Source organism: Oncorhynchus keta, chromosome 25, assembly GCF_023373465.1.
Source record: "Oncorhynchus keta strain PuntledgeMale-10-30-2019 chromosome 25, Oket_V2, whole genome shotgun sequence".
Lineage (NCBI taxonomy): Eukaryota > Metazoa > Chordata > Actinopteri > Salmoniformes > Salmonidae > Oncorhynchus > Oncorhynchus keta.
Genome location: NC_068445.1, coordinates 33,880,785 through 33,905,264, shown reverse-complemented (window position 1 = coordinate 33,905,264; position 24,480 = coordinate 33,880,785). Strand labels below are relative to the sequence as shown.

Sequence of the window (24,480 nt, the reverse complement as noted above, 5' to 3'; positions counted from 1 at the left end):
ACTGTGGTGTGGATGTGTCCAGCTCAGTGAATAAGCTACTGTGGTGTGGATGTGTCCAGCTCAGTGAATAAGCTACTGTGGTGTGGATGTGTCCAGCTCAGTGAATAAGCTACTGTGGTGTGGATGTGTCCAGCTCAGTGAATAAGCTACTGTGGTGTGGATGTGTCCAGCTCAATGAATAAGCTACTGTGGTGTGGATGTGTCCAGCTCAGTGAATAAGCTACTGTGGTGTGGATGTGTCCAGCTCAGTGAATAAGCTACTGTGGTGTGGATGTGTCCAGCTCAGTGAATAAGCTACTGTGGTGTGGATGTGTCCAGCTCAGTGAATAAGCTACTGTGGTGTGGATGTGTCCAGCTCAGTGAATAAGCTACTGTGGTGTGGATGTGTCCAGCTCAATGAATAAGCTACTGTGGTGTGGATGTGTCCAGCTCAGTGAATAAGCTACTGTGGTGTGGATGTGTCCAGCTCAGTGAATAAGCTACTGTGGTGTGGATGTGTCCAGCTCAGTGAATAAGCTACTGTGGTGTGGATGTGTCCAGCTCAGTGAATAAGCTACTGTGGTGTGGATGTGTCCAGCTCAGTGAATAAGCTACTGTGGTGTGGATGTGTCCAGCTCAGTGAATAAGCTACTGTGGTGTGGATGTGTCCAGCTCAGTGAATAAGCTACTGTGGTGTGGATGTGTCCAGCTCAGTGAATAAGCTACTGTGGTGTGGATGTGTCCAGCTCAGTGAATAAGCTACTGTGGTGTTGTTGTTGTTTCCCAGCTCAGTGAATAAGCTACTGTGGTGTGGATGTGTCCAGCTCAGTGAATAAGCTACTGTGGTGTGGATGTGTCCAGCTCAGTGAATAAGCTACTGTGGTGTTGTTGTTGTTTCCCAGCTCAGTGAATAAGCTACTGTGGTGTGGATGTGTCCAGCTCAGTGAATAAGCTACTGTGGTGTGGATGTGTCCAGCTCAGTGAATAAGCTACTGTGGTGTTGTTGTTGTTTCCCAGCTCAGTGAATAAGCTACTGTGGTGTGGATGTGTCCAGCTCAGTGAATAAGCTACTGTGGTGTTGTTGTTGTTTCCCAGCTCAGTGAATAAGCTACTGTGAATGTTAACCAAGTGCAACGATCTAGTAAAACATCCTAAAATTTGATTTCAGTTATGAATCTGTCTGCAAAGTGAAAAAGCAGAGCAATGGAGAGGGAATGCATACAATGAACCTACAGTATGCATTCCCTCTCTCCCTCCCACTGTAGAGTTGATTCCCTTCTCATCTTTCTTCAACTCTCTCCTTCCCCCTCTTTTTATCCCTTCCTTTAATCCATTGTGTCTTGTACAGGGCTCACATTACTCCAAAATGGTTACTTAAGGTCACAGGAAGAGGAGGAGGAGGAGCACCAGACCTCTCTCTGACAGGCAGCCACAACCACAACCATACACAGATACAGAGACACACTGAAACAGCTGGACTTCTGCAGGCAAGGCATAACAAGGTCACTTGAGTTTATACTAGGATTGCTTCTTCCATTCTAAGATATAACGAAACATGATCCATCATAAGTGGTTTGGTTGTTGGGCGACTTCAGATAGTTACATTTTTCCCACTTCAATGGTCTTTGCGAGTTGAAAGACTGGAGTGAGCTACTGCTATACGCTGAGTCGGTGAGCGAGTTTATTAGCAAGTGCATCGGTGATGTTGTACCCATAGCGTTTATTAAAACATTCCCCAACCAGAAACCGTGGATTGATGGCAGCATTCGCGTGAAACTGAAAGAGCAAACAACTGCTTATAATCAGGGCAAGGTGACCAGAAACATGACCGAATACAAACAGTGTAGCTATTCCCTCCGCAAGGCAATCAAACAAGCTAAGCGTCAGTATAGAGACAAAGTAGATTCGCAATTCAACGGCTCAGACACGAGAGGTATGTGGTATGTCTACAGTCAATCACGGATTACAAAAAGAAAACCAGCCCCGTCGTGGACCAGGATGTCTTGTTCCCAGACAGACAAAACAACTTCTTTGCTCGCTTTGAGGACAATACAGTGCTACTAACACGGCCCGCTACTAAAACCTGTGGACTCTCCTTCACTACAGCCGACGTGAGTAAAACATTTTAAAAAGTGTTAACCCTTGCAAGGCTGCAGACCCAGGCGGCATCCCCAGACCAGCTGGCTGGTATGTTTACGGACATATTCAATTAATCCTTATCCCAGTCTGCTGTTCCCACATGCTTCAAGAGGGCCACCATTGTTCCTGTTCCCAAGAAATCTAAGGTACCTGAGCTAAACGACTACAGCCCCGTAGCACTCACTTCCGTCATCATGAAGTGCTTTGAGAGGACCATATCACCTCCACCCTACCCGACACCCTAGACTCACTCAAATTTGCTTACCGCCCCAATAGGTCCACAGACGACACAATCGCAACCACACTGCACACTGCCCTAACGCATCTGGACAAGAGGAATACCTATGTGAGAATGCTGTTCATCGACTACAGCTCAGCATTTAACACCATAGTACCCTCCAAACTCGTCATCAAGCTCGAGACCCTGGGTCTCGACCCCGCCCTGTGCAACTGGGTACTGGACTTCCTGACAGGCCGCCCCCAGGTGGTGCCCCCATCTCCACTCCGCTGATCTTCAACACTGGGGCCCCACAAGCATGAGTTCTGAGTCCTCTCCTGTACCCCATGTTCACTAATGACTGTGTGGCCATGCACGCCTCCAACTCAATCATGAAGTTTGCAGACGACACTACAGTGGTTGATTACCAACAATGACGAGACGGCCTACAGGGAGGAGATGAGGGCCCTCGGAGTGTGGTGTCAGGAAAATAACCTCCCACTCAATGTCAACAAAACTAAGGAGATGATCGTGGACTTCAGGAAACAGCAGCGGGAGCACCCCCCTATCCACATCGACAGGACAGTAGTGGAGAGGGTAGTACGTTTTAAGTTCCTCGGCATACACATCACGGACAAACTGAATTGGTCCACCCACACAGACAGCGTGGTGAAGTAGGCGCAGCAGCGCCTCTTCAACCTCAGGAGGCTGAAGAAATTTGGCACGTCACCAAAAACACTCAAACTTTTACAGATGCACAATCGAGAGCATCCTGTCGGGCTGTAACACCGCCTGGTACGGCAACTGCTACGCCCACAACCGTAAGGCCCTCCAGAGGGTAGCGAGGTCTGCACAATGCCTCACCGGGGGCAAATTACCTGCCCTCCAGGACACCTACACCACCCGATGTCACAGGTTAGCCATAAAGATCATCAAGGACAACAACCACCCGAGCCACTGCCTGTTCACCCCGCTATCATCCAGGAGGCGAGGTCAGTACAGGTGCATCAAAGCAGGGACAGAGAGACTGAAAAACAGCTTCTATCTCAAGGCCATCCAACTGTTAAACAGCCACCACTAACATTGAGTGGCTGCTGCCAACACACTGACTCAACTCCAGCTACTTTAATATTGGAAAAATGTATGTAAAAAATGTATCACTAGCCACTTTAAACAATGCCACTTCATATAATGTTTTCATACCCTACATTACTCATCTCATATGTATATACTGTACTCTATACCATCTACTGCATCTTGCCTATGCCATTCTGTACCATCACTCATTCATAGATTTGTATGTACATATTCTTTCATTCCTTTACACTGTGTGTATAAGGTAGTTGTTGTGTAATTGTTAGGTTAGATTACTCGTTGGTTATTACTGCATTGTCAGAACTAGAAGCACAAGCATTTCGCTACACTCGCATTAACATCTGCTAACCATGTGTATGTGACAAATAACATTTGATTTGCTGTGAAGAGAGCAGTCACAATGGTTTACAAGGCTGCCTCAAAGAGGGTATAGAAACTACCCAATTGCCAAGACGAAGAAAAGCTGGGGCTACCACAATAGCCTCTGAGTGTTAGTCATTAACTAATGGAAGTGAATTGGGGTAAATAAAACAATGATGTTTAACTCCAGGTAGCAATGTGTCACCTGCCTGTCTTGTGCCTGAGTGGTGAAACTAAAGCTGGTCTAATCTCAACTGTTTCTCGACCCATATAAGCAGTTCACTAAAGACGATTAACAAGTGCAAGACAGAAGTGCATATATTGGCTTCATGAAACTCAAGACTACACTAAATAGTTAATTTAGGGATAATTAAGATGTATTCGTAATGAATGTGAAAACTTGTGCATAATCATAGTCTACTAATCACATCTCTTTATTCTTACGATCAAATCTAGTTGGATAAAATATTTGGTGTGAGTTAAAGATCTCCCAGTCACGTTGCTAATGTTGGGGAAGGTTTGGGACTGGAAAGAACAGGCTTTGTCCTTCACACAACTTCTAGGTCAGCTTACTCACACCATCTAGGCCAAGAATGCTCAGAACACCAACAACACAGTTATCAAGTCCCGTGACACACACACACACACACACACCACACACACACACACACACAATCATGTCTACTTTAGTTCAGCTAATATAGACAAGTCAGCAGTATACTGCATGTCATATATATAAATAAAAGAGAGAGAGAGAGAAAGAGAGAGAGAGAGCTTTCTGCTCTTATCTTTTTATAATTTCCATATCAAACTGTGCAGAACAGGTGTACTCCTGTTTCTGAAATAGGGGAGTTTGAATGTGCAGCCCACAGCACACACTTCCAAATGAATCATTATCTCGAAATGTGGAGGAGCAATTGTCAAGAATAATTTATATTGGATAAATGATAACCCCCACATGCAATCTTACATTCTGTACCTCCAATACAATTCTGTTGACAGAGCTCAACAAACTAAACACAGTTGTTAAGAACTTGGTGTGCAGATGTTTAGACTGCGGTTTCATGCGGTACTGAGTATTTCAAATTATTCCGCAAGCAGTTTACAAGCAGTTTACAAGCAGTTCACTCCACTCTAGCTGAAGAAATTAGATCAAAATGGACAGTGTTTTCAATCAAGGGCAGATGCTTCTGACTGCTCTTTCTTCAACACCTGGGCTGAACTCAAACCTTTCCTACAAAATAAAACACACTGTTTGAACTGTGCTGGCATGAATGTTTAGTGCTTTCATCTTATGTCATTAACAGTGTGATGTGTCTGTTGTACTAGTGCTTACAACATCTTATGTCATTAACAGTGTGATGTGTCTGTTGTACTAGTGCTTACAACATCTTATGTCATTAACAGTGTGATGTGTCTGTTGTACAGTAACTCCATAAAAAGGTTATGGAGTGAGAATAAAACAAAGTTCCCTCCAGTTGGTAAAGTGTCCTCCTATGAAAGCTCAGTGGGTCGCCCTAGTGCACACGTGAGGTTCCCGTCTCATATAACACCCTACATAAAGGATCCAGTGTATCTGAGAGGGAGAGAAGGAGAGGGAGGGAGACAGAGAGAAACAGAAAAACAGAGAGCAAGAGAAACAGAGAGGGGGAGACTCCACGGGGTTCAGAGAAAAGAAGAGCAGCAGTTCTCATGGTCCTATCATTTCTCTCGCTTCTCCTAAAGTTTCAGTGTTGAGATAATGGAAAAGATAATGACTCTTTCCAGAGTTATGTCGATAGCCTAAAAACCATTCACTCTCAGATTCCGGACGATTGTCTGACGAGTAGAAATGTCAAATGTCTAATCTGGGTCGAGTATAGGCCTGTAGCCTGAACTTAAAAAATCCAAAGGATTTTAACTCTAAAATGACTGGTTCTTCAGGTTTCTGTCAAAGAGATTAGGTATAGATAGATGCAAAGAAAGAGCTGCAGGGGAAAAGGCAGTGGATGTTTGCACTCTGAAATTAAACCTGACAGCCAAGTATAACCAGGAAATTGTACCAAATATAAGCCAATGAAATCAGACAAAGGCCTCAAACAAACCAAATTAAATCACTTTACGGCCAAAGGATACACTGGGAGTTCACTTTCTTTTAATTTTCAATATTGTTTCTTGGGCATTCACTTTCTTTTTGTTGTTATATTATTTTATCCAGCTCCTGTGGCATGTCTGAGATGTGCTAAATGAATCTCTTTATAAACTAACACACTGAATACTGCTATTATTAGATTCACTGTCCCACAACTTTACATTACAGGTTGCCAGTCCCACGGTTAGAGCAACATGAGTAGAGTGGCTAGAGCAACATGAGTAGAGTGGCTAGAGCAACATGAGTAGCTAGAGCAACATGAGTAGCTAGAGCAACATGAGTAGAGTGGCTAGAGCAACATGTACATGTTTGAGAGAGACTCACCTTTCCATAGAAGGGTCATATTAGTGTGTAGCCCAAACTGTGCAACACTACAGACAGAGGTTGGCAGATCTGCAGTACCGATCTCAGACGAGTCCTGTGACGCTTTTGGAAGTCGTAGAACAAAACGGAGAATAATATTTTTTAGGCCAAACCGATCAGACGTTTCGTGAGAAGACCGATTTTCGGGATTAGTCTCATGGTCTGACAAACACCACTGTGGATCTGCCAGCATTCAAGGCAGATGCGGAAGGATGCGGTGGGTTGAGACCCATCCAATGCCACGGACATCAACTCTAGGGGGTTAACCATTAGGGGGGTAAAGCCTATAACGGACTTTAGATCAGCAGGGCATCCCCCATGATCCCACGCAGGGCATCTTTACGAGAAACAGTTTAAAATGTTTGATACTATCATAGTTGGAGGCCTGTAATTTAAAACAGATTCTAACTAGCATTAGGAAACACAGGCATTTTCTTAACAGCAGTAAACGAGGGTCGAGATGGAAATTCAATCCATGGTTTTGGGTTACACACAGGCACCTGTATATAGACTATTTTTTTCTACTGTGTTATTGACTTGTTAATTGTTTACTCCATGTGTAACTCTGTGTTGTCTGTTCACATTGCTATGTTTTATCTTGGCCAGGTCGCAGTTGCAAATGAGAACTTGTTCTCAACTAGTCTACCTGGTTAAATAAAGGTGAAATAAATCAAATAAAAACCTGCATGTGTGTGCAAACACACACACACAGAGAGACAGACAGACGCACACGCACTTACCCAGCATTGTTGCTGACGGCTGTAAGGCTCTTCACGCCAGTCTTTAATAAACTGTTGATAAGGTTCTCTGGAATACCACACAAACCAAACCCTGGAGAGAGAAACGTAAATGTTTGCAGTCATTTCTATTAATGACTTATTTACCTTGGAAAATGACCCTGTACAGTTAGGCCTTCCTTACAGAGTGGAAACAAGCACAAGCCCAATTCTATTATTATGACATATGGAATCTGTCATAGCAGCCCAGTCTGTCGGGCCTTCCTTAACAATGACGCAGAATGATTCAGACAGAGCAGCTAAAATTGAGAGCATGGTCCATTATCTAAGAACAGCAAACAAGGCAATATGTGAATGAACATTTCTCCCACTGAGAAACAGTTTTTACAGAAAAACTACACTTGGATCATATAACACAAGTGTCTCCCTAGCCTAATTGTAGGAGATACACTACATTGCCAGGTCGCAATTGTAAATGTGAACTTGTTCTCAACTTGCCTACCTGGTTAAATAAAGGTGAAATAAAAAATGTAAAATGACCAACCGTATGTGGAAACCTGCTCGTCGAACATCTCATTCCAAAATCATGGGCCTTAATATGGAGTTGTCTCCCCTTTGCTGCTGTAACAGCCTTCACTCTTCTGGAAAGGCTTTCCATTACATGTTAGAACATTGCTGAGAGGACTTGCTTCCATTCAGCCACAAGAATATTAGTGAGGTCGGGCACTGATGTTGGGCCATTAGGCCTGGCTCACTGTCGGTGTTCCAAATGAATCCCAAAGGTGTTCGATGGGGTTGAGGTCAGGGCTCTGTGCAGGCCAGTCAAGTTCTTCTAAACCGATCTCGACAAACCATTTCTGTATGGACCTCGCTTTGTGCACGGGGCCATTGTCATGTTGAAACAGGAAAGGGCCTTCCCCAAACTGTTGCCGCAAAGTTGGAAGCACATAATCGTCTAGAATGTAATTTTACGCTGTAGAACTAAGAAGCCTAGCCCGAACCATGAAAAACAGCCCCAGACCATTATTCCTCCTCCACCAAACTTTACCGTTGGTACTATGTATTGGGGCAGGTAGCGTTCTCCTGGCATCTGCCGAACCCAGATTCATCCGTTAGACTGCCAGATGGTGAAGCATGATTCATCACTCAAGCATGTCCACTGCTCCAGAGTCCAAAGGCAGCGAGCTTTACACCACTCCAGCCGATGCTTAGCAATGTGCATGCTGATCTTAGGCTTGTGAGCGGCTGCTTGATCATGGACACCTATTTCATGAAGGTCCCGATGAACAGTTCTTGTGCTGACGTTGCTTCCAGGCGCAGTTTGGAACTCGGTAGTGAGTGTTGCAACCGAGAACAGACAATTTTTACACGCTACGCACTTCAGCACTAGGGGGTCCCATTCTGTGAGCTTGCGTGGCCTACCACTTTGCGGCTGAGCCGCTGTTGCACCGAGTCATTTCCACTTCACAATAACAGCACTTACAGTTGATGGGCAGCTTCAGCAGGGCAGAAATTTGACGAACTGACTTGTTGGAAAGATGGCATCCTATGACGGTGCCACGTTAAAGTCACTGAGCTCTTCAGTAATGCCATTCCACTACCAATGTTTGTCTATGGAGATTGCATGCCTGTGTGCTCGATTGTATACATCTGTCAGCAACGGGTGTGGCTGAAATAGCCAAATCCACTAATTTAAAAGGATGTCCACATATTTAGGTGTGGACACACCTACTCATTCAAGGGTTTTTCTTTATTTGTACTATTTTCTTTATTGTAGAATAATAGTAAAGTCATCAAAACTATACATATGGAACACATATGGAATCATGTAATAAGAAAAAAAGTGCTAAATCAAAAATATGTTTTAGATTCTTCAAAGTAACCACCCTTTGCCTTGATGACAGCTTTGCACACTCTAGGCATTCTCTCAACCAGCTTCATGAGGTAGTCATCTGGAATATATTTCAATGAACAGGTGTTCTTTGTTAAAAGTTCATTTATGGAATGTCTTAATGCGTTTGAGCCAATCAGTTGTGTTGTGACAAGGTACGGTTGGGTATACAGAAGATAGCCTTACTTGGTAAAAGACCAAGTCCATATTATGGCAAGAACAGCTCAAATAAGCAAAGAGAAATGACAGTCCATCATTACTTTAAGACACGTAAGTCAGTCAATACGGAACATTCCAAGAACTTTTGCAGTAGCAAAAACCTTGAAGCACTACAAGGAAACAGGCTCTCATGAGGACCACCATGGGAAAGGAAGACCCAAAGTGACCTGTTGCAAAGGATAAGTTCATTAGAGTTACAAGACTCAGATATTGCAGCCCAAATAAATGCTTGACAGAGTTCAAGTAACAGACACATCTCAACATCAACTGTTCAGAGGATACTGTGTGAGTCAGGCCTTCATGGTCGAATTGCTGCAAAGAAACCACTACTAAAGGACAACAAAAAGAAGAAGAGACTTGCTTGGGCCAAGAAACACGAGCAATGGACATTAGACCGTTGGAAATATGTCCTCTGTGTCTTTGTGAGACACTGTATATGTGGTTCCCACTGTGAAGCATGGAGGAGGAGGTGTGATGGTGCTTTGCTGGTGACACTGTCTGTGATTTATTTAGAATTCAAGGCACACTTAACCAGCATGGCTACCACAGCATTCTGCAGCGATACGACCTCATCTGGTTTGCGCTTAGTGGGACTATCATTTGTTTTTAAACAGGACAATGACCCAACACACATCCAGGCTGTGTAAGGGCTATTTGACCAAGAAGGAGATGGGGCTGTATCAGATGACCTGGCCTCCATAATCACCTGACCTCAACTCAATTGAGATGGTTTGGAATGAGTTGGACCGCAGAGTGAAGGAAAAGAAGCCAACAAGCGCTCAGCATATGTGGAAACTACTTCAAGACTGTTGAAAACGCATTCCAGGTGAAGCTAGTTGAGAGAATGCCAAGCGTGTGCAAAGCTGTCATCAAGGCAAAGGGTGGCTACTTTGAAGAATCTAAAATATATTTTGATTTATATAACACTTCTTTGGTTACTAGATGATTCCATATGTGTTATTTCATAGTTTTGATATCTTCACTATTATTCTACAATAAAGAAAATAGTGCAAATAAAGAAAAATGCTTGAATGAGTAGGTGTGTCCAACCTTTTGACTGGTACTGTATATGTGTGTGTGTTGATTGTGACCAGGTAGGTGTGTCCAACCTTTTGACTGGTACTGTATATGTGTGTGTTGAGTGTGATCAGGTAGGTGTCCTAACTTTTGACTGGTACAGTACTGTATCGTGCACGTATTAGAAATAACATAATATCCCCACTTTGCTCTCTGATAGGAGAGGTGAAATGTCCATCATTTTGCTTACACTCCTATCCAATTCTTATAAATCTTAGCCTAGCGGTTGAGAGGGTTTGTCCAGGATCGGAAGGTCACTGGTTCGAATCCCTGAGCCGACTAGGTGAAAAATCTGTTGACAAGCCCTTGGCATAGACACTTAACCCTAATTGCTTCTGTAAGTCGCTATAGATAAGAGAATCTGCTAAATGACTAAAATGTACATGTAAATGTCCAGGCGTAAACAGTCTTCAGTGGTGCATTTGCAAGGCATCCCAGGGAAAAGCCCTTTCAGAGCCCACAGTGAAGTCTTCACTGTCTCCTGATCTTACCTCCCACTAGGATGGTGGCTCCACTGGGGATGTCCTTCACAGCCTCTGTGGGGTCTGTGTAGAACTGTGACTTTCTCTGACTGGAGGTGGAGAAGGAGCAGCCACACATCTGGGGGACACAGAGGAACAGTCCCACAGTTAGACAAACTCTGGCAGCATTCAATAATACTTTACCATATTCAGTACTCTTCTCACAGGTGGATTCACCTCCTCTCAGAATAAGATGTGTGCTGGGGAGTAATGAAAAACAAAAGATCCTGGAAATTCCACTCCGATCTTTCCACGGTAACGGAATGCCAAATAAAGTTTAACAAATCATACAACTCAGTGTATAAGCACTACTTTTTACAATTTACACAAAAACACATTTACTTGAAGAACAGTGCAGATGCTAAGTTTGGTAACAGACGGACGGCAAAAACAGCACAATCCGATATTCTGTTACTAAACTTTGCATCTGCACTGTTCTTCAAGTAAATGTGTTTTAGTTAAATGCTGTGTAAATTGTTAAAACTAGTCCTTGTGCATAGAGTTCTATGGTTTGTTTAACTTTGCGATCATTGGATTTTGTTTGGCATACATTTAATTTTATAACGTTTTTTAATCTTAGTTTCAGCATCACTCTGTTAATGTGGAATTTCCCCAGTGCTAGCATTCCATCACAGATAAGGCTGGGTCAAAATCAGCACTTCACATTATGTGCAGTGAGATAAAAACCAACACCAAGAGTATAGAATGTATTCAGTTACAACACAGAAAAGATGGACCAGGCAGGCAAAGTACAACAAACAAAAGAGATATGTCCAGTTCACAACACTTTCTCAGCTAGAGTAAGAGTGGCAAGCAGACAGTCTTGAACTGCTTGGATTGGAACTCTGCCAGGAAGCATATTCCTCCAGCTGAGACGTGGAGAGCAGACGGAGACCCTTTAACCTCATCAAGCCTTTCATTTTCTGCCATTAACCCACCATTCGCTCATCCTTTAACTCCTCTGCTGTAGCTAATTATATCCACCGTACTGCACTAGTGTAGATGGAAGGTTCACTGGGGGAATGAGGCAGTCTGGTGGATCTGAGAATGTCCCTGACAAAACAACACAGTCCATTATAGGCTAGTTCTTCTAAGCTCTGATATTAGTGACGTGTAATCAACCTCTTGTTATAAATCAAATGAATAGGTCTGCAATCCCCCCTGATGTAGTTAACGCATTAGTCTGTATTAACCTATGACCAGTTTTAGTTTTCACCCATTATCACACCTTTCGCTCTATTATGATCCACCAAACTTTTGGGGAGGAACTATATTCTGGGTGGATTTGTGACCAAATAGAAGATATGTCAAATAACTATTATGAACTAAGTGGCTTGATTTTGACCTCAGCTCATGTAAAAATGAATTGTCAATAGCGAATCAGCAATTATGACCAATCAAGCGCGAGGAAAATGCTCCCAGAAGGAAAACATTTCACAAAATAGGCTTGACTGTTAACCTAGGACCAGCATCTTGTATTTAGGCTGTAGTCTTGACCTAGACAGAACCTTTCAGGGCGATTAACGACCATTAGCTCTGTTTACTGTTATAACCTACAACAACTTATCTGAGGTCTAACTACAAACTGTACTGTGGCAACAAAGCCAAACAAAAGCAACTGCATAACATGTGACACAAGGAGGCGAAAACATAAGAATATAAAAGGATTCCTGCACACTGAGGCCAACTTCTATAGGTGAAGCGATGCACAATAAAATGGATTGAACAACACTAGCATGGCGTCAGACTGTAATTATCGAAACATTGGGGTGTGTACTGTGTATACCCTCCAATTCACTACTTCCAAAACCGAAATGCAAACACATGATTAAACAACACCCTTATCGGAGAACTGTGTACATTATTTTCTATTATACTACCTGTAGACTATACTTTACAGAGACTGTTCTGCACTGCATTTTTACATGTCTCTACTTCTGGCTGTCCTTAGTGCGTGTGACACGCAAAGGGTCCGGGGGAACTGGGTTGCAACCTGCAGCGCGATGTCAATTACCAACATTCTTAGGCTTATGTGTGTTGCTATGTTGGTAGGGTGAATTCTTTACGATTTAGAGGACCATTACGGAGAGAGAAAAAAATATCGGTAGTCAACATCAATAACTTCCAAATATATTCACTAGATATGTTCCCCAATCGATCGTAATATAGTTGGACCTTGGGGGTGAGCGAGTGTCTTAAATGGGAACTATCTACTGTAAACATAAAACGCATGATACTGGCAAAACAAACAAATGGACACATTAAATTGAAATCCAAGGTCCCTTTCTCAGCCAAGGTCATGTGAGTTTTTAATGGGTGACAGAGTAGTGTCTACTGCTAGCCACCATATGGGCTACTAAGATACCAGGACGGGAAATAGCAAACATGGATCATGGAATGGAAGCATCAGACATCACGAACATTTATGAAAGGGGTCGGTAGTGTTGAGGTATAACATAACGGATCAGTAGCCAAGTATACGCTGATCGTAGCCAACAGTAAATGCAAATTATGAATTTTGATTTCAATTGCATTTCAGAGAACAATTTAGGGGTTAAAATAGAAGGTGCCATATGACACATTCGCACTAACCTGACGTAGCAGGCTTAAAATAAACAATCGCACAAAAAAAAGCAACGCTTCCCAATGTGTCTATCTAACTGGATGCATGTTTGTATTTGGTCTATTTCATTGACGCATGTCGATACTAACCTTGTTCAAGGAATGGGTGAAGTTCAAATTGGGTATGCAGGTGGCAGATAGGTTTTTGAAGAATACAGTATCCGCTCGTGATAATATTTTAAGGGCCGCCATGTTTTTGAAGCTAACCAACAGGCTTTCCTAAATGATGAGCAATGTGAGGCGGTTGAGTTATGGCGTGCATGTGTGATCAGACTTTGCTGGAACTCACAGTCCCAGCTGGTAAAATGACACTAAAGCAAGAAGGAGAGGGGCGGGGCGGGGCTAGCGGAGCACGATCAACGCGAGCAAAAGAGGCTCGGCTCGCTCATTATAATTTAACTGATTCGCGGCTAGAGACGAGTCCGTAATATAAATACATATGTCCCCCTTTATATATATATATATATATGCCTCTCTCTTCCTCTCTAGATTTACCTGTTAATAGTTGTTTTTCGGCTGGACCTCGTTGACTAAAACTCACTCCATGGTGAAGGAAGTTTCTGATGAACTCCACCAACAGAGTGGAGCAGAGACCAGGCTTTGTGGAATTCAGCTCCAACGACATAGATTCGCCCAAGATCAATACCTTAAAATAAACTTAAAAAGTCATCTCATTGTCAACTGCGTTTATTTTCAAAAAACTTAACATGTGTAAATATTTGTATTAACATAAGATTAATAACTTCTTGCTGACAGGGTGACAGTATTGAGTAGCTTGGATGAATAAGGTGCCCAGAGTAAACTGCCTGCTACTCTGTCCCAGATGCTAATATATGCATATTAGTATTGTTGGATAGAAAACACTGTGAAATTTCTAAAACTGTTTGAATGATGTCTGTAAGTATAACAGAACTCATATGGCAGGCGAAAATCTGAGAAAAATTCAACCAGGAATTGGGAAATCTGAGGTTTGTAGTTTTTCAACTCTTTGCCATTCCAATATAGTGTAAATGGGGTCATATTGCACTTCCCAAGGCTTCCACTAGATGTCAACAGTCTTTAGAACTTTGAGGCTTCTACTGTGAAGTGGGGGCGAAAGAGAGGGGATTGAGCCAGGTGTCTGGCAGAGTGCCACAGGCTCTGACGCGCAGTCACGAGAAAGTTAGCTCTCGTTCCATTGCTTTTCTACAGACATATGAATTCTCCAGTTGGAACATTATTGAAGATTTATGTTAAAAACATCTTAAAGATTGATTCTATACTTAGTTTGACAAGTTTCTACGGGCTGTAACGGAACTTTTTGAACTTTTCGTCAGACGTTCGGCTGGACCTGGACGCACGTTTGGATTTGTTTACCAAACGCCCTAACAAAAGAAGCTATTTGGACAAAAATGATGAACTTTATCGAACAAATCAAACATTTATTGTGGAACTGGGATTCCTGGGAGTGCATTCGGATGTAGATCATCAAAGGTAAGTGAATATTTATAATACTATTTCTGACTAGTGTTTGCTACACAATATGGCAAATATCTTATTTGCTGCTTTGTTGTCTGAAAGCTGTACTCAGATTATTGCATCGTTTGCTTTTTCCGTAAAGCTCTTTTGAAATCTGATACAGCGGTTGCATTAAGGAGAAGTATATCTCTAATTCCATGTATAACACTTGTATTTTTATCACCATGTATGGTGACTATTTCTGTAAATTGATGTGGCTCTCTACACTTTCACCGGATGTTTTATAACTACTGAACGTAACACGTCAATGTAAAATAAAGATTTCTTGATATAAATATGCACTTTATCGAACAAAATATACATGTATTGTGTAACATGAAGTCCTATGAGTGTCATCTGATGAAGATCATCAAATGTTAGTGATTAATTTTATCTCTATTTGTGCTTTTTGTGACTCCTCTCCTTGGCTGGAAAAATGGCTGTGTTTTTCTGTGAGTTGGTGGTGACCTAACATAATTGTTTGTGGTGCATTTGCTGTAAAGCCTTTTTGAAATCATACACTGTGGCTGGATTAACGAAAATGTTATCTTTAAAATTGTGTAAAATACATGTATGCTTGAGGAATTTTAATTATGAGATTTTTGTTGTTTTGAATTTGGCAGCCTGCACTTTCACTGGCTGTTGGCGAGGTGGGACGCTACCCTCCCACATATTCCAGAGAGGTTTAAACAACATACATACACTGAACAAGTTCCACAGACATGTGACTAACAGAAATGGAATAATGTGACCCTGAACAAAGGGGGGAGGGGGGTCAAAATCCAAAGTATCAGTCCGTATCTGGTGTGACTACCAGCTGCATTAGGTACTGCAGTGCATCTCCTCCTCATGGTCTGCACCAAAATTGCTGAGATGTTACCCCACTCTTCCACCACGGTACCTGCAATTTCACAGACATTTCTGGGGGGAATGGCCCTAGCCCTCACCCTCCAATCCAACAGGTCCCAGACATGCTAAATGGGATCGTTGCTGGCCATGGCAGAACACTGACATTCCGGTCTTGCAGGAAATCACGCGCAGAACGAGCAGTATGGCTGGTGGCATTGTCATGCTGGAGGGTCATGTCAGGATGAGCCTGCAGGAAGGGTACCACATGAGGGAGGAGGATGTCTTCTCTGTAACGCACAGCGTTGAGAAAGCCTGCAATGATAAAAAGCTCAGTCCGATGTTGCTGTGACACACCGCCCCAGACCATGACTGACTCTCCACCTCCAAAATCGATCCCGCTCCAGAGTACAGAACTCAGTGTAACGCTCATTTCTTCTAAGATAAACATTAATCCGACCATCAACCCTGGTGAGGCATAGGCGATGTTGTTGCCCGTGATATCTGGTGAGGACCTGCCTTACAACAGGCCTATAAGCCCTCAGTCCAGCCGCTCTCAGCCTATTGCAGACAGTCTGATCACTGATGGAGGGATTGTGCGTTTCTGGTGTAACTCGGGTAGTTCTTGTTGCCTTCCTGTACCTGTCCTGCAGGTGTGATGTTCAGATGTACTGATCCTGTGTGGGTTTTTTACACGTGGTCTTCCACTGCTAGAACGACCCGCTGTCCATCCTGTCTCCCTGTAGTAGCACTGTTTTAGGCCTCTCACAGTACGGACATTGCAATGTATTGCCCTGGCCACATCTGCAGTCCTCATGCCGCCTTGCAGCATGCCTAAGGCACATCCACACAGATGAGCAGGGACCCTGGGCATCTTTCTTTTTGTGTTTTTCAGAATCAGTTGAAAGGCTTCTTTAGGTCATAAGTTATCAAAAATGTGACCTTAATTGCCTACCATCTGTAAGCTGTTAGTGTCTTAACGACCGTTAGGTGTATGTTCATTAATTGTTCATGAATTGTTCATTGTATGTTCAGGTGTATGTTCATTAATTGTTTATGGTTAATTGGGAAACAGTGTTTAAACTCTTTACAATGAAGATATGTGAAGTTATTTAGATGTTTACTAATTATCTTTGAAAGACAGGGTCCTGAAAAAGGACGTTTCTTTTTATGCTGAGTTTATATGAAAAGCTAACCTTGTACCTATGTTTCTTCTCTGTCGTTGCGTGCCTTTATTTGCTGAAATCCAATCAAATACAGTTTGTTTCCTTGTTGAGATTCAATTGGCACACGCGAAACAGTCGGCGGGTGTATTTCATTCGGGTTTATTGAAAAAATATGGATTTGCAATTGACAGAGGGCACAAATAAATTGATATATTTGGAGCAAACATGTATTGGATCACTAACCAGGTTTCCATCAAACCTTTTTATGCGATTAAAGTACATTTCGGTGATCTTTCCAAATGTCGTCAAAATAAAAAATTATACGAGATATGGAGGTGGAAACGCAATTATGCTCAAATATTTATATAATAACCATCATATATCGAAGTAAATTTGGAGACCCACGATGATAGTTCTCGCATTACAATTTGGGTAACCATACAGTTTATTAGGCAACAGGTTACATAAATTATGATGAACGTGTGTTCGCAGACAACCATAATATTATAGAAGAATACCTTATGATTAACTTCACATGGTGGTGAAAGTGCATGGTGATGAGTTTGATGCTCCTTTACAATACATATCGATGGTTTTATTCTGGTAACATGATGATCGATGTTTGACGAATACAAATATTCTCGCTCTTATCCATAATAATCTCATCATGTAGAGGAGCCTACCCACACATCCTAGCCGCACTGTAGTCTATCTGCAAACTGTTGGCAAGAGCACATGTAGGCACCTTTGCTATTTAACGCAACAGTGTATGTACCAAAACCATAGGTAGAGTCGAAAATGCAATGGAAGCACAACTAATTTTAGATTTTTATTCGGTTCATGAAAACATAATTGAAAAAGTACATTTCGTGTTTATACGTCACAACGCACAAATCCGTTTGATGGGAAAACGCTCATATTTTCTTAATGCAGATTTTAGAATAGTGGCATGAAACCTGCCCCAGATAATAAAATAAACACGTTCACCATGTGAATGGATCATCATAGCGTCACGTGACAGTGTTTTAGTCATGGCGGACGACTGCAGAAGACAGGCGTTCGAACTGGAGAGAAGGATTTTTGAGTTGGACAATAAGTGCGCCAGCCTCAGAACCGAGAAACAAGGTAAGGTGTACACTGTTAAAACAATAATTTGTAATGAAAGGTAGCTAATGTCGATGCACCTTCAGTTTGTTCAGTTGAAAGTTCTTCACATCTGGCTTAGTTAGTTAGCTACGTTAGCTAACGTTACCATATCACCAGAAATATTTTATGATAAAACACAGACCAAGGTAGATAAACTAGCTAGTCAGAGTTGAAACAACAACAGTAAACAATATGACTCATTGCATACATTCGCTAGCTAGCTGTGTTTGCTGGATAACGTAGCTAAAGTTAATGTGATTAGCCACGTTAGCTAGTTAGCGAGCTAACATGGTCCCTAACTAGTTAGCTAATTGTTTTACATTTTGTTTGTTTACTTCACTTCCTTTGGCAATGTAAACATGTTTACCATGCCCAAAAAACCGTTTTGAATTTAACTGAATTCATTATGTGGTACAGTAACGTTAGCTAGGTAACGTTAGCGATAGCTGGCTAACTGGTGTTAATGTGTCGACAAAGATGCTGAGCTAGGGTATTGAGCCGTTACTTTTCAAACATTCAATGCATAATGTTATTGCAGATTGCTTGACCAATGTATCTAGGCTATTCTGGGTTCTTGGATGTAGGTACCTAAAAGTGTTCCACTTTGTATGTTCTTGGCTTACTGGCCAACTATTATTTTCCAATGAACTTGATTTTGTCAACTAGTCTAGACTGTCATAATACTGTATACAATGGTGGCCGGATGGACATGGCTAGATCATCTTCTTTATTGACTATCTCAAAGGGCAGCTACTTACATTTTATGCCATTATCATGCCACTGTAAAACACATTATCAACAAGTCCATAGAAATGATCAGTGTGTTTTAAACTAACACGTTAAATGATACATTAAACTCTGTAAGCATGAGATGTAATGTTTGGACATAGTTAGACCTGTAATACATATTAAACAACTTTATTTTCTCCTAGATGATGACTATTTACAGAATGCTTCTTCGATACTAGACAAGTTGAAAAGCTTTTACAGACAAGGGGGGGAGAGTAACAGTCTGCCTAAACTGCTTCAGGATTACACTCAGGTATTGCAGTTCATTGAATGTTAATGTAGTAGCTAGATTCTAGACAAAATGTTTTAGGCTTGGTGTGAATTCAAATGTGTTACCATACCATCCAAGTTCCCTTCATCTCTGATAATCCTGTTCAGTCAGGTAGGTAGGTAGGCAGGCAAGTGGCCTGAATGTAAATGGTAGACTTCATGTGTTCAGGCCTTGTTAGTTGCAAATAGGTAGCCTCGTAGAACCAAACAGATTGTTGTTTTGGTGATATATGGCAGGCCCAGCATGGTTCACGAGGCAAGCAAAGTGTAATTTTGTGTTCAAGTAGTTATTCCACCTGCTGTTTTGAAATAGGATAACAGTATTCTATTTTGTTAAGTCATCCAATGACGCGAGCCTGAAGGTGTGAAAGAGCCGACACACTTGTTGTCCTTCCTTGACGCGGGAACTTTCAACTGACCACTATCCTCTGTGACAGACTCGGTTCACAAATTAAATGCACCCTTCCTCATGTCCTTGAAGTAGCCCAATCACTGCTCTGGTAGTGAATGGAATGTTTCTTTCATCCTTTCACCTGTCAGAGCGTAGAAAATCAGTCATTACTTTCAAATGAAGAAATGATGCGAAGATGCACTTTAAAAAGTGGGATTATTCCACAAATGTGGAAATCTAGAAGAGTTCAAAATATTAGAATTCCAACTTCAAAGTGCAGTGCTGATGATGAACCAAGTGACTTGTCCTGTTGATGACATTGACATAACGCCCAACCCACGGTCTGTCTGAGTTATCCGCATCATCCACACCCATCATAGCAGAGTTGCAGACAGCCTATTGGAGACACAGAGACATTTGTCTTATTCAAGGTTGTTGGCCCACAGTCTGCAATTCACCTGCATTAGAGTTGAAGGCCGGCCGACCATGTTACTCTTGTCATAAATGTTAGCGAAAGAGCATGGCTGAATAGATTAATTGCAAAACTATTACTGTTTAATTATATTTGTGTAAAATGTTGCCATTTCTTTTATCTCAGTATCAATTAATTTATCGGTAACATTAAAGTACCTTACTGTGAATTTTGTAAAAAAAAAAATATATATATGGTTTTTAAAAATTAACAGCTTCTTAGCCAAGAATAATTTCTCAAGCAAGAATTGTCCTAAGATGGTCTGAGTGGTAAGGGGAAAACTAACTGTTGGTAGAGGTTTGGAACTTTTATTTATTTTTTATTTATTGGTCTATTAACTAATTTACTGCATGGTGATGTCACCAGAGTTCTTACACTTAAAGGGAATTATCATCATTTTCACAATGTATTATTCCAATCTCATAGTGTGGAAATGTATATAAAACACAGGAAATCACATTTGACTGCACTGGGCCTTTTAAAAGTAAAGAATGACACTAGTGTGTGTGTAGGTGATCCTGGACATCACATTCTATGAGGAAAACAAGCTGGTGGACCAGGAGTTCCCAGAGGACTGCTCACCCTTTAAGATCCAACAGCTGCTGCAGGACCTCACAGAGCCAGAGGTGTTGGCCGGTAGACTGGTCCCGGCCCAAGAGGTGTGTGTGCCTTTGTGCAAAAGATATTCAGCCTGCTCCTCAAGGGCAATGCATGTGCATAGGGCCTTATACCCTATGCATTGAGTATTTTGTTCACTACATGAAAATAACAGTAGATTTACACACCATACACACACCAGTGGAGGCTGCTGAGGGGAGGATGGCTCATAATGGCTGGAACGGAGTGGATGGAATGGTATCAAACACATGGAAACCATGTGTATGATGTATTTGATACCATTCTACTTATTTAGCTCCAACCATTACCACGAGCCCATCCTCCCCAATTAAGGTGTCACCATCCTCCGGTGACACACACAGACTGTTTAGTGACAGCTGTCCTTGTTCCAGGTGCAGTCAGTGCTGGGGCTAGAGGTGTTAGAGTGCCTCTACTGGAGACGTGGAGCACTGCTTTACATGTACTGCCACACACTCCACCAACGTAAGCAGTGGATCAAGAAGAACAAAGCCACTTTCCTGAAGGTATGGCCATTTAACTTTACATATAAGTCCAAACTTGAATTGTAGTGCAACTGCTACTATTAGAGTTGGATTCCTTATGCCTGTTGTTCATGCAGTGTTGTCTGTCTGGTTGCAGTGTCTTCAGGAGGGTGTACGTTACCTAATGAGGATGCTGCAGGTGAGGAACTCCGTGAAGCTCAACGATGGGGTGGTGTTTCACGACTCTGCTACTGCCAACTTCCTGGCTGAAGGTAAACATAGAACCACTATATGTTATACATGTGTTGTGGCCTGTTTATTTTGTTAATGTTACATGTTTGTTTTGACATTATGCAGACAAACGTTTTCTTAATTTCTCATAAAAGGATGAAAAAACATGGTTATTTATGTTTTTATTTATTTTCCAATAGGCATCTTCTCAGACACCCACCTGCTGACGATGATGTACATAGGGGAGATGTGTTTCTGGGCAGTGAAGTACGAGGACTGCAGCGTGGATTCCACGGAACGCAAAGAGGACCGGCTTCACTTCCGGGACATTGGGACGCAGATCCTGCACAAATACGTGCTTGTCTGTGACGGCCCTCTTCAGGGCCAGGGCTGGAACACAGAGAATGCCAAGGAAATCTTAAGTATCTTACAGTGAACCGGGGAGGGCTATGGGTACAAGTTTCCTTTAGGCACTGATCTGGGATCAGATTATCAAACCCCACATTGTAATGCTAAGCATTACGGGAGGAGGAATTTGATGGATCAGTTTCTAGGGTGAACTTCTTTCTGTTCTGAAAGGCTCTGGCTGACTGATGGGATGAAGTTTGGGTCAAGGGTAGGTAAAGAATGAAGGGCTAGGGTAGGGAGGGATGTTAATGAAATGAAATGTGAGTCTCCCCATCTCCTGCAAGAAGCACTTATCTTCCAGATTTCAGACTGTTGGTTGGGCATGTGTTTTGCTCTGAGAATGTGGTAGAATAATAATTATATTAAAATAAGATTATTAACTAATTAAATTGTAAAAAAAAAAAAAAAAAAGGTATTGTTTGAAGATGAATCATAATCTAGCTTGTAATGAAACATTGCACAGCAACTTTTATTTATTGTTTTAATTATTTTTGTTATGTTTTAAATTTAATTGCATTTATATATATATATATTGAGCAGAGTTGGTGACTGAATTATTCATGACCATTTTCGAGTATGTACAGTTTTTTTTTTTTGTTGAAACATCTGCTTTGTAATATGCAACTCTTTTTTTTTTTTCTTAAAGAAAATTGACCTCACTTGGACAAATAGTAATGCCCCAGTGACAGGAACTTTGATATTTTGATAGTATGCATGTAAATGCAGATTCTGTGTTTCTTTTTGGAAGAAAAAAAAACATTTCATATTTTTTTTGTCGTCATTGAAAATAAATATGTTGGATTAAAATGTGTAGTAAAAAAAAAACAACTACAATAACCACAATGCACCTCTCCAAGGTAGTGGGGAATTTTTGTAAACTCGGAGAATGATCGAGGCCTCTAGTGATCAAAAGGCAGATTTAGCATGGGCAGCGCCATTGAGGGCTTCCGCCGTTTTAAAGTAGTCAACTGAGTGGGGATTCCTGTGGGCTGTAGCCATAATGGTGCTGCCCATTCTATCACAGACATAAAAATTACTATTCTCTATGGCGGCAACAAGAAATGTCAGATTTGCTTTCAACTTCTATTTCACAGTACCGATTTGAGCTTTGATAAGTAATGTTTAGCACATTGAGGATAGCTAAGACGCCTTGTTGTCACATCGAAAGCAGGTAGAAGGAGTCTAGTTAGTTCAGAGACGGGTGCTTCAGTGGAAGGAAATACATCAATGATCAAGAGCATGCATACACCAGTGAAAATGCACCGGCAGGCTTTTGGGTCTGTTTACCCGGTTACGTTCTTAACAAATAGTAATTACTCAAATGGACGACGACAAAAGGTTCAAGCCAAGTTTATTTATCCCATTGGGTCATACAGCTGCAGAGACAAAATACAAGTTACATAAGCGTATATACTGAACAAAAAACAATTATTTTAATGAGTTACAGTTTATATAAGGAAGTCAGTCAATTGAAGTAAATTAATGAATCCCTAATCTATTGATTTCACATGACTAAGAATACAGATATGATCTTTGTCACAAATACCTTAAAAAAGGAGTGGTGTGGATCAGAAACCAGTCAGTATCTGGTGTGACCACCATTTGCCTCATGCAGCGCAATCTCCTTTGCATAGAGTTGGTCAGGTTGTTGATTGTGGAATGTGCCACTCCTCTTTAATGGCTGTGCGAAGTTACTGTATATTGTTGGGAACTGGAACACACTGTCGTACACGTCAATTCAGTGCATCCCGAACATGGGTGACATGTCTGGTGAGTATGCAGGCCATGGATGAACTGGGAAATGTTCAGCTTCAAATAATTATTTACAGACCCTTGCGACATGGGGCCATGCATTATCAAGCTGAAACATGAGGTGATGGTGAGTGATGAACGGCACGACAATTGGCCTCAGGTTCTCATCACGGTACCTCTGCATTCAAATTACCATCGATAAAATGCAATTGTGTTTGTGTTCGTTATGCCTGCCCATATCATAACCCAACTGCCACTATGGGGCACTCTGTTCTCAACGTTGACAACACTTTACATGTTGCTTTGATGTTTTTGTTCGGTATATTTACACTTTCCGAATAGGCGGAGTCACCTCCTTATATGACTCAAATAAACAATCCATCTATGTTGCTTGGCAAGAATTCAGTATTCCTCTTATTGGTATTATCATAGCCCTGCCTACGTCTAGAACCTTCATGGGTGTGTATGTGAGACAGAACTGTAGTTCGAGGTTCGATGTGGCGGCCCCTCTGAGCTCCCTCCCAAGAGGTTTCTTCTCTCTTTAAACTGTTGACCTTATCTCGACTTGACTTCCACAATCCCTTCTGGTACCCACTTCACCGAAACTCGCCTGCTTTATCAGGAATTTACTAGATTGTTGCTGTTTACCTCCTTCCGGATAATGCTCAATGGTTACTGCAGTTTAAATAATGCCCTGCCCAGAAAGCTAATTTCCATAGAGCTCGTCTTCAAGGAGTGAATGTGAGTCAATTAGGCGCCAGCTCAAAAAACAAACAAGCATGAATTTCGTCAACAAGAAATACAAGGTTACAAATATTTTCCGAGATGTGAGACAATTAACTTTTTATCTGTATAGTTTTGGAATCGTGAGATTACGTACTTTCGATGGAAATACGCAGGTTTCTTGACTCATACCCTGACTCTGATTGCTTGACAACTAGCTTAGCAACCGCGTGATGCAGCATGACAACATGAAGCGATTGGTCGACAGTCTGCTGGGCGAGGCGTTATTACGTTCCTCCTTTCAGTGCCCAATGGTAATTCATATCAATTCAATTCAA

General features: G+C 41.8%; 2 protein-coding genes across 3 annotated transcripts in view; one reads left to right on the top strand and one right to left on the bottom strand.

Moving 5' to 3' along the window:
- The window catches only part of LOC118357963 (succinyl-CoA:3-ketoacid coenzyme A transferase 1, mitochondrial-like), a 130,153-nt gene extending 116,512 nt beyond the window's left edge, over positions 1-13,641 (bottom strand). The window contains exons 1-3 of one of the 2 annotated variants that reach the window (XM_052479132.1): positions 13,442-13,641; positions 10,700-10,808; positions 7,025-7,115 (exon numbers count right to left, since the gene is read on the bottom strand). In XM_052479132.1, coding sequence (XP_052335092.1) covers positions 7,025-7,115; positions 10,700-10,808; positions 13,442-13,543 — 302 coding nt within the window. In that variant the 5' untranslated portion in view covers positions 13,544-13,641. The remainder of the gene's footprint in view (positions 1-7,024; positions 7,116-10,699; positions 10,809-13,441) is intronic. The other variant, XM_052479131.1, reaches the window with a different exon arrangement.
- A 4,189-nt stretch (positions 13,642-17,830) lies between these two features.
- Positions 17,831-23,809, top strand: LOC118358551 (RAB7A-interacting MON1-CCZ1 complex subunit 1-like). Its single transcript, XM_035736502.2, has 6 exons — positions 17,831-17,985; positions 18,939-19,048; positions 20,441-20,587; positions 20,939-21,070; positions 21,186-21,300; positions 21,460-23,809. The coding sequence occupies exons 1-6, from the start codon at positions 17,892-17,894 to the stop codon at positions 21,693-21,695; spliced, it is 834 nt and encodes a 277-aa protein (XP_035592395.1). The 5' UTR covers positions 17,831-17,891; the 3' UTR covers positions 21,696-23,809.
- Positions 23,810-24,480: the final 671 nt, after the last annotated feature.

What these genes read in the sequence shown, in the direction of transcription:
- LOC118358551 (XM_035736502.2), top strand. Translation starts at nt 17,892, where the DNA reads ATGGCGGACGACTGCAGAAGACAGGCGTTCGAACTGGAGAGAAGGATT. An exon ending in CCTCAGAACCGAGAAACAAG is followed by an intron (nt 17,986 to 18,938) that starts GTAAGGTGTACA and finishes ATTTTCTCCTAG; the next exon opens with ATGATGACTATTTACAGAAT. An exon ending in TGCCAACTTCCTGGCTGAAG is followed by an intron (nt 21,301 to 21,459) that starts GTAAACATAGAA and finishes ATTTTCCAATAG; the next exon opens with GCATCTTCTCAGACACCCAC.